Genomic DNA, 10,237 nt, shown 5'->3' with positions numbered 1-10,237 from the left:
CCGCATAATGGCCACCTTCCCTGGGTGCAGGTGATAGGCGCACCTTTCTATTCCCACCTGCATACAAACCGGGCAACACAACAGTACAGGGCAGCTGAGGTGGAACCAAGTATAGTCTCCTTGTGAGAAGAGCTAACATGAGACGTCAGTAAGGAGCTCAGGCACGTGTAACAGTACATAGCACAGGAAGTGGCATTCACACATCTACTGGAAACATACAAACTGGGTGTCCAAGGCTGCCGGGCCGTGTAGGCCCCAGGATCGATGATGCTTACAGCTGGTGCCCATTCTGGCTCTTCACGGATAACGCTACTGGTTGGAATAGCTGTCAGGCTTACATTAACGTACTACACATCTGTAAACTCCGTCATCATCAGTAACAGAAACCTCATGGGTGTGGGACATAGTGGCAAGTTCCTTTAGGGAAGGAGGTAGCCAAAGGCATATGAGGAAAGCCGCTCAATCCTTGGTGGCCCCCTACGTAACGTCTTCTACAGAAAACACTGTGACTCTTCTGTGGCTGGTGGGACTTCATAGCGGGTCTCTACACCTCGGAGAATGTTCCACCACCGCATGGTTCATGTATAAAGCATCATTTGAGGCGAGAAGAGGTTTGCAGGGTAGAGCATTCTCACCGGCAGTAAAGACACCGAAGCCCTGTGGTCGTACTGACCATGCTCCGTAGCACTGTCTGGTGTAACATACATCGCACTGCACACAGACCGCAAAATCACCTTGAGAATTTTAACACCATCGTCCGGTCCTGAGACCGCGGGTCAGCAATGTCCGCTCGCTGCGCCAGTGTTATTCAGCAGTGACCGACCCGTTGAGGCCTTTGGTGTCCACACAACCGTTCATCTTGTATTCATCATCCAAACTCTCCTGTATGTCATACTCTTCGTCCAAGAAGTCCAGGGAGTTGTTACTGGGCAATCCCCTGATGGTGAATTTGTGAGACACACGATTCCACTTGACCCGGTTAGATGCCACTATCTCGTAGAGCTCAGCGGAACGAGGAAAAAGTTCTTTCAACAATCTGGAGACAGAAGACAACAGTAAAGATCAGGGACACAAACATACAGTAGGTAAGGGCATCTCTATCCCATATTTCCTTTAATTAACATGAAAACAGAAAGGGTGCACCTAGTGGGGGTTTCCTGCTGCTGTGAAAATTTCCCCACACTTGAGTTGTGATAGTTCTGTGGATCCTCACAGTTAGCGATTGCATTACACCACTATAACACTTTGTTACAGTGTCACTTACGTGGTGGGAATCTCCCTACGTTTTAAGGAACCTTGGCTTCAACAAAATGGCCACTGTCCTTCCTTGTTCTTAAATAGATGTGAGCGCAGATAAGTATTAATTTTGTACAGATGAATTAATTTACAATTCTACCTGTAGGAGAAGAACGAGTCCCAATCGTCACCTTAATATACATCCTACATTCTTTTATTTTTCAGCCTATAGCTTTTATAAAATGATATTTGGGATTAACATTTAACATAGTAACATAGTAGGTGAGGTTGAAAAAAGACAAGTTGTCCATCGAGTTCAACCTAATTTATATTATATTCCCTAATCTATTCTGGGTAAAGGCTATATCCTTGGATATCTTTTTCCATTAGGAATTTGTCTAAACCATTTTTTATCGCATTGACTGAGTCCACCATTACAACCTTCTCTGACAGTGAATTCCATATTCGTACTGCCCTTACAGTGAAGAATCCCTTCCTGTACGATATTTCCTCTCCTCAAGCCTTAGCGGGTGTCCGCGCGTTTTGTGTAGAGGACTCTTAGTAAACAACTCACATGATAATTGTGCATTTTGCCACTTTATATATTTGTAAATTTATGACCAATGAACATGGCGTTAAGTGACAAATGCAGAGATGATGTCACTGTGATGTCACTGGCACTCACTTGTATATAGGCATGGCGATGTGCTCCATGAAGCTGATCTGTAGTTCCGGGATATACGCCTTCTCGCGGTCCATCATCTCACTGGGCCGGTTCCCCATGGCTTTCTCCTGCAAAAGACAACAGGTTCAGTGCCTCACTCCAACTATGTGCAGTCCAAGGATCACACTCACACGGAGCAAGATCTGTGCCTACGCTGGCCGGAGGCAGTGCCCCTTCCTGTACTGGACGGAGGCAGTGCCCCTTCCTGTACTGGACGGAGGCAGTGCTCCTTCCTGTGCCGGCCGGAGGTAGTGCCCCTTCCTGTGCCGGCCGGGGGCAGTGCTCCTTCCTGTGCCGGACGGAGGCAGTGCTCCTTCCTGTGCCGGCCAGAGGCAGTGCCCCTTTCTGTGCCGGACGGAGGCAGTGCCCCTTTCTGTGCAGGCTGGAGGTTGTGCTATGTATAATCTACTCACTCACAGGGAGGATGTACAGTCTGGTCACACACAGGGTGGAGGTATAATCTACTCACTCACAAGGAGGAGGTATAATCTGGTCACACACAGGGTGGAGGTATAATCTACTCACTCACAGGGAGGAGGTATAATCTGGTCACACACAGGGTGGAGGTATAATCTATTTACTCACAGGGAGGAGGTATAATCTGGTCACACACAGGGTGGAGGTATAATCTACTCACTCACAGGGAGGTATAATGTGGTCACACACAGGGTGGAGGTATAATCTACTCACTCACAGGGAGGTATAATCTGGTCACACACAGGGTGGAGGTATAATCTACTCACAGGGAGGAGGCATATTCTGGTCACACACAGGGTGGAGGTATAATCTACTCACTCACAGGGAGGAGGTATAATCTGGTCACACACAGGGTGGAGGTATAATCTACTCACTCACAGGGAGGTATAATCTGGTCACACACAGGGTGGAGGTATAATCTACTCACTCACAGGGAGGTATAATCTGGTCACACACAGGGTGGAGGTATAATCTACTCACTCACAGGGAGGAGGTATAATCTGGTCACACAGGGTGGAGGTATAATCTACTTACTCACAGGGAGGAGGTATAATCTGGTCACACACAAGGAGGAGTTATAATCTGCTCACACAGGGTGGAGGTATAATCTGGTCACACACAGGGAGGAGGTATAATCTGGTCACACACAGGGAGGAGGTATAATCTGGTCACACACAGGGAGGAGGTATAATCTGGTCACACACAGGGAGGAGGTATAATCTGGTCACACACAGGGAGGAGGTATAATCTGGTCACACAGGGTGGAGGTATAATCTGGTCACACACAGGGAGGAGGTATAATCTGGTCACAGAAAAGTGTTTTGTGTGGAACCGCACTAGTCAAACAATTTTACTAGAGTACCAAAATGATTGTTACGATGAAATACCAATATGCATACAGTTATCAAGTGAATCTTAAACTGCTAATGATTGGCGGTGCTCCCAGGAATTTTGTAGGTTATACTACAATTGGAAAAGACAGGAGAGAAAGACAAAAAACCCTTGTTTGGGAGCACTCATTTGTTATGATAGGAATAGTATGTATAATGAAAAATATTAAAACATAACCTTTAATTAATCCTTGAATAAAAAAACTTCTGGACAAGAAAATGGGACTCGTGTATGATGTTATATGTTTGAGTAAAAATCTTATTTAACCTTTTTAGCAAATGAGGTACAAGATAATTAGGAAGGTGAAAATATCAGAGGGATGGTGAAGGATACCAAATGGTTTCTTAGGATCCAGGGTATCCAAAAGATCACTGAGCATGCCTGACTTATGGATCTCAATGGTAGGACAATATAAGCAAGATTCTAAGGTTAGTCAAGGTAGAACTCAAGAGGAATGTGAGAAGGGTGGAGCATGCGGGGGCCCACTGCACCTGGTATTCTCAGGAGGTTTCCCGTCCTAGTACTGACCAGGCCATGCCTGCTTAGCTTCCGAGATTGGACAAGATCGGGCGTATTCAGGGTAGTATGGCAGTGGGCCGTTAATGGAGGGAAAAGAGAGGAAGAAACACTTCTATTTTTTGTATTCTAATAAATCGGTACCATGATAGTCTGAGATGGTTTTTCCAGATGAGAGAGTGTATGGGGGTTTGTGGGGTATAGGGCAGGTTTTTTCCTTAAAAATGGCCCACTGCACCTGGTATTCTCAGGAGGTTCCCCTTCCTAATACTGACCAGGCCATACCTGCTTAGCTTCCGAGATCGGACAAGATCGGGCGTATTCAGGGTAGTATGGCCGTGGGCCTTTAATAAAGAAGAAGGAGAGGTCACACTCTGCTTACTGAACTTTACATGAATCAGGACTAGAATGGTCTGAAATGGTATTTCCAGAAAAGAGTGTGTGTGGGGAATAAATGAAAAATGGAAAGAAAAATAGAAAGAAAAAGGGAAATATCAATACACTGGAGAGGTGTTGATTGTATATGTCTCCAAATGGGAGATCTGGTAGTAATAAGAGAACACCTCCAAAAATTTAAGGAATCGCTATGTAATATTGTGGAAGATATACTGACAAAAATTCTATAGTATGTTCACAGAGAAAATATATATGATTAAATGGCTAGATTATGCTCTGCAGATGCAGGGTTGCTTGCTTACTAGGAGAGACCCACACGGTAAATTAAGAGCTCAAGGCTGGTTCACAAAAAAAGTTAGAACACAAAAATGTGCATTTTTGCTTGCTCCATAGAACAAAAACCAATTAATGAATGAAAAGATATAGGTTTAGAGCTCAGGGCTGGCTCACAATAGATGCATTAAACCTTATTTCATCCTCTCTATTATTTTCTATTATTCTCTAATGTTATGTCAGTCCTCAAGAGGATGAAATAAGGTTGAATGCATCTATTGTGAGCCAGCCCTGAGCTCTAAACCTATATCTTTTCATTCATTAATTGGTTTTTGTTCTATGGAGCAAGCAATAATGCACATTTTTGTGTTCTAACTTTTTTTGTGAGCCAGCCTTGAGCTCTTAATTTACCGTGTGGGTCTCTCCTAGTAAGCAAGCAACCCTGCATCTGCAGAGCATAATCTAGCCATTTAATCATATATATTTTCTCTGTGAACATACTATAGAATTTTTGTCAGTATATCTTCCACAATATTACATAGCGATTCCTTAAATTTTTGGAGGTGTTCTCTTATTACTACCAGATCTCCCATTTGGAGACATATACAATCACCACCTCTCCAGTGTATTGATATTTCTCTTTTTCTTTCTATTTTTCTTTCCATTTTTCATTTATTCCCCACACACACTCTTTTCTGGAAATACCATTTCAGACCATTCTAGTCCTGATTCATGTAAAGTACAGTAAGCAGAGTGTGACCTCTCCTTCTTCTTTATTAAAGGCCCACGGCCATACTACCCTGAATACGCCCGATCTTGTCCGATCTCGGTAGCTAAGCAGGTATGGCCTGGTCAGTATTAGGAAGGGGAACCTCCTGAGAATACCAGGTGCAGTGGGCCATTTTTAAGGAAAAAACCTGCCCTATACCCCACAAACCCCCATACACTCTCTCATCTGGAAAAACCATCTCAGACTATCATGGTACCGATTTATTAGAGTACAGAAAATAGAAGTGTTTCTTCCTCTCTTTTCCCTCCATTAACGGCCCACTGCCATACTACCCTGAATACGCCCGATCTTGTCCGATCTCGGAAGCTAAGCAGGCATGGCCTGGTCAGTACTAGGACGGGAAACCTCCTGAGAATACCAGGTGCAGTGGGCCCCGGCATGCTCCACCCTTCTCACATTCCTCTTGAGTTCTACCTTGACTAACCTTAGAATCTTGCTTTGATATCCTTAATTCAGGCATGCACAGTGATCTTTTGGATACCCTGGATCCTAAGAAACCATTTGGTATCCTTCACCATCCCTCTGATATTTTCACCTTCCTAATTATCTTGTACCTCATTTGCTAAAAAGGTTAAATAAGATTTTTACTCAAACAGATAATACCAGACACGAGTCCCATTTTCTTGTCCATAAGTTTTTTTATTCAAGGATTAATTAAAGGTTATGTTTTAATATTTTTCATTATACATACTATTCCTATCATAACAAATGAGTGCTCCCAAACAAGGGTTTTTTATCTTTCTCTCCTGTCTTTTTCCAATTGTAGTATAATCTGGTCACACACAGGGAGAAGGTATAATCTGGTCACACAGGGTGGAGGTATAATCTACTCACTCACAGGGAGGAGGTATAATCTGGTCACACACAGGGAGGAGGTATAATCTGGTCACACAGGGAGGAGGTATAATCTGGTCACACAGGGTGGAGGTATAATCTACTCACTCACTCACTCACTCACTCACTCACTCACTCACTCACTCACTCACTCACAGGGAGGAGGTATAATCCGGTCACACACAGGGAGGATGTATAATCTGGTCACACATAGGGTGGAGGTACAATCTGGTCACACACAGGGTGGAGGTATAATCTACTCACTCACAGGGTGGAATAATCTGGTCACACACAGGGTGGAGGTATAATCTACTCACTCACAGGGAGGAGGTATAATCTGGTCACACACAGGGTGGAAGTATAATCTACTCAAACACAGGGAGGTATAATCTGGTCACACAGGGTGGAGGTATAATCTACTCACTCACAGGGAGTAAGTATAATCTGGTCACACACAAGGAGGAGTTATAATCTGCTCACACACAGGGAGGAGGTATAATCTGCTCACACACAGGGTGGAGGTATAATCTGGTCACACACAGGGTGGAGGTATAATCTGGTCACACACAGGGAGGAGGTATAATCTGCTCACACACAGGGTGGAGGTATAATCTGGTCACACACAGGGAGGAGGTATAATCTGGTCACACACAGGGTGGAGGTATATTCTGGTCATACACAGGGTGGAGGTATAATCTGGTCACACACAGGGTGGAGGTATATTCTGCTGACACACAGGGTGGAGGTATAATCTGGTCACACACACAGGGTGGAGGTATAATCTTCTGACACACAGGGTGGAGGTATAATCTGGTCACACAAAGGGTGGAGGTATAATCTGCTAACACAGGGTGGAGGTATAATCTGCTGACACACAGGGTGGAGGTATAATCTGGTCACACACAGGGTGGAGGTATAATCTGGTCACACACATGGAGGAGGTATAATCTGGTCACACACATGGAGGAGGTATAATCTGGTCACACACATGGAGGAGGTATAATCTGGTCACACACATGGAAGAGGTATAATCTGGTCACACACATGGAGAAGGTACAATCTGGTCACACAGAGGGTGGAGGTACAATCTGGTCACACAGAGAGTGGAGGTATAGGGGGTAATTCAGACCTGATCGCTCGCTAGCGTTTTAGCTGCGCTGCGATCAGGTCACTAATGCGCATGCATATGCACCGCAATGCGCACGCGCATTGCACAGGTACAAAGCGGATCGTTGCTGTGCGATGGGTTTTACGAAGAATCCATTCACACAGTCGATCGCAAGGAGACTGACAGGAAGAGGGCGTTTGTGGGTGGCAACTGACCGTTTTATGGGAGTGGTTGAGAAAACGTAGGCATGTCCAAAAGTTTGCAGGGCGGGTGTCTGACGTCAATTCCGGCCCCGGACAGGCTGAAGTGATCGCAGCGGCTGAGTAATTTCTGGGCAACTCAGAAACTGCACAAAGTTTTTTTTGTACCGCTCGGCTGCACATGCGATCGCAAACTTGAACAGCAAAAATACACTCCCCTATAGGCGGCGACTATGCGAACGCTGGACTGCAAAAAGACCCTAGCGAGCGATTAGGTCTGAATTAGGCACATAATCTTCTGACACACAGGGTGGAGGTATAATCTGCTGACACACAGGGTGGAGGTATAATCTGCTGACACACAGGGTGGAGGTATAATCTGGTCACACACAGGGTGGAGGTATAATCTGGTCACACACAGGGCGGAGGTATAATCTGGTCACACACAGGGTGGAGGTATAATCTGGTCACACACAGGGTGGAGGTATAATCTGGTCACACACAGGGAGGAGGTATAATCTGGTCATACACAGGGTGGAGGTATAAACTGCTCACACACAGGGAGGAGGTATAATCTGGTCACACACATGGAGGAGGTATAATCTGGTCACACACAGGGAGGAGGTATAATCTGGTCATACACAGGGTGGAGGTATAAACTGCTCACACACAGGGAGGAGGTATAATCTGGTCACACACATGGAGGAGGTATAATCTGGTCACACACATGGAAGAGGTAAAATCTGGTCACACACATGGAGGAGGTACAACCTGGTCACACAGAGGGTGGAGGTACAATCTGGTCACACAGAGGGTGGAGGTACAGGGGGTAATTCAGACCTGATCGCTCGCTAGCGTTTTTCGCTGCGCTGCGATCAGGTCAATAATGCGCATGCATATGCACCGCAATGCGCACGCGCGTTGCACAGGTACAAAGCGGATCGTTGCTGTGCGATGGGTTTTACGAAGAATCCATTCACACAGCCGATCGCAAGGAGATTGACAGGAAGAGGGCATTTGTGGGTGGCAACTGCCCGTTTTATGGGAGTGGTTGAGAAAACGTAGGCGTGTCCAAAAGTTTGCAGGGCGGGTGTCTGACGTCAGTTCCGGCCCCGGACAGGCTGAAGTGATCGCAGCGGCTGAGTAATTTCTGGGCAACTCAGAAACTGCACAAAGTTTTTTTGTACCGTTTGGCTGCACATGTGATCGCACACTTGAACAGCAAAAATACACTCCCCTATAGGTGGCGACTATGCGAACGCTGGACTGCAAAAAGACCCTAGCGAGCGTATAGGTCTGAATTAGGCATATAATCTTCTGACACACAGGGTGGAGGTATTATCTGGTCACACACAGGGTGGAGGTATAATCTGCTCACACACAGGGTGGAGGTATAATCTGGTCACACACAGGGTGGAGGTATAATCTGGCCACACACAGGGTGGAGGTATAATCTGGTCACACACAGGGCGGAGGAATAATCTGGTCACACTCAAGGTGGAGGTATAATCTGGTCACATACAGGGTGGAGGTATAATCTATTGACACACAGGGTGGAGGTATAATCTGGTCACACACAGGGTGGAGGTATATTCTGGTCACACACAGGGTGGAGGTATAATCTGGTCACACACAGGGTGGAGGTATAATCTATTGACACACAGGGTGGAGGTATAATCTGGTCACACACAGGGTGGAGGTATAATCTGGTCACACACAGGGTGGAGGAATAATCTTCTGACACAAAAGGTGGAGGTATAATCTGCTGACACACAGGGTGGAGGTATAATCTGGTCACACACAGGGTGGAGGTATAATCTGCTGACACACAGGGTGGAGGTATAATCTGCTGACACACAGGGTGGAGGTATAATCTGCTGACACACAGGGTGGAGGTATAATCTGGTCACACACAGGGTGGAGGTTAATCTGCTCACACACAGGGTGGAGGTATAATCTGGTCATACATAGGGCGGAGGAATAATCTGGTCACACGCAAGGTGGAGGTATAATCTGGTCACATACAGGGTGGAGGTATAATCTGGTCACACAGGGTGGAGGTATATTCTGGTCACACACAGGGTGGAGGTATAATCTGGTCTCACACACACACACAGGGTGGAGGTATAATCTGGTCACACACAGGGTGGCGGTATAATCTGGTCACACACAGGGTGGAGGTATAATCTTCTGACACACAGGGTGGAGGTATAATCAGGTCAAACACAGGGTGGAGGTATAATCTTCTGACACACAGGCTGGAGGTATAATCTGGTCACACACAGGGTGGAGGTATAAACTGCTCACACACAGGGAGGAGGTATAATCTGGTCACACACAGGGTGGAGGTATAATCTGGTCACACACAGGGTGGAGGTATAATCTCCTGACACACAGTGTGGAGGAGGTATAATCTGGTCACACACAGGGTGGAGGTATAAACTGCTCACACACAGGGAGGAGGTATAATCTGGTCACACACAGGGTGGAGGTAAATTCTGGTCACACACAGGGTGGTGGTATAATCTGCTGACACAAAGGGTGGAGGTATAATCTGTAGACACACAGGGTGGAGGTATAATCTGGTCACACACAAGGTGGAGGTATAATCTGCTGACACACATGGGTGGAGGAATAATCTGGTCACACACAGGGTGGAGGATTAATCTGGTCACACACAGGGTGGAGGTATTATCTGGTCACACACACAAAGTGGAGGTATAATCTGGTCACACATAGGGTGGAGGTATAATCTGGTCATACACAGAGTGGAGGTATAATCTGGTCACATA

The 10,237-nt window shown here is 46.0% G+C and overlaps 1 protein-coding gene and 4 pseudogenes across 1 annotated transcript in view; 2 read left to right on the top strand and 3 right to left on the bottom strand.

Moving 5' to 3' along the window:
* Nucleotides 1-804: 804 nt before the first annotated feature.
* The window catches only part of PDE2A (phosphodiesterase 2A), an 859,648-nt gene continuing 850,215 nt past the window's right edge, over nucleotides 805-10,237 (bottom strand). Inside the window, exons 27-28 of the mRNA XM_063950594.1 lie at nucleotides 1,922-2,028; nucleotides 805-1,036 (exon numbers count right to left, since the gene is read on the bottom strand). Coding sequence (XP_063806664.1) covers nucleotides 805-1,036; nucleotides 1,922-2,028 — 339 coding nt within the window. The remainder of the gene's footprint in view (nucleotides 1,037-1,921; nucleotides 2,029-10,237) is intronic.
* Nucleotides 3,808-3,925, bottom strand: LOC135054014 (5S ribosomal RNA; annotated as a pseudogene).
* LOC135054304 (5S ribosomal RNA) lies at nucleotides 4,071-4,188 on the bottom strand (annotated as a pseudogene).
* On the top strand, nucleotides 5,296-5,413 carry LOC135051426 (5S ribosomal RNA; annotated as a pseudogene).
* Nucleotides 5,559-5,676, top strand: LOC135052385 (5S ribosomal RNA; annotated as a pseudogene).

Source organism: Pseudophryne corroboree, chromosome 2 (assembly GCF_028390025.1).
Source record: "Pseudophryne corroboree isolate aPseCor3 chromosome 2, aPseCor3.hap2, whole genome shotgun sequence".
Classification (NCBI taxonomy): domain Eukaryota; kingdom Metazoa; phylum Chordata; class Amphibia; order Anura; family Myobatrachidae; genus Pseudophryne; species Pseudophryne corroboree.
Note: the sequence above shows the minus strand (reverse complement) of the source record. Positions and strands in the feature narration are given on the sequence as shown.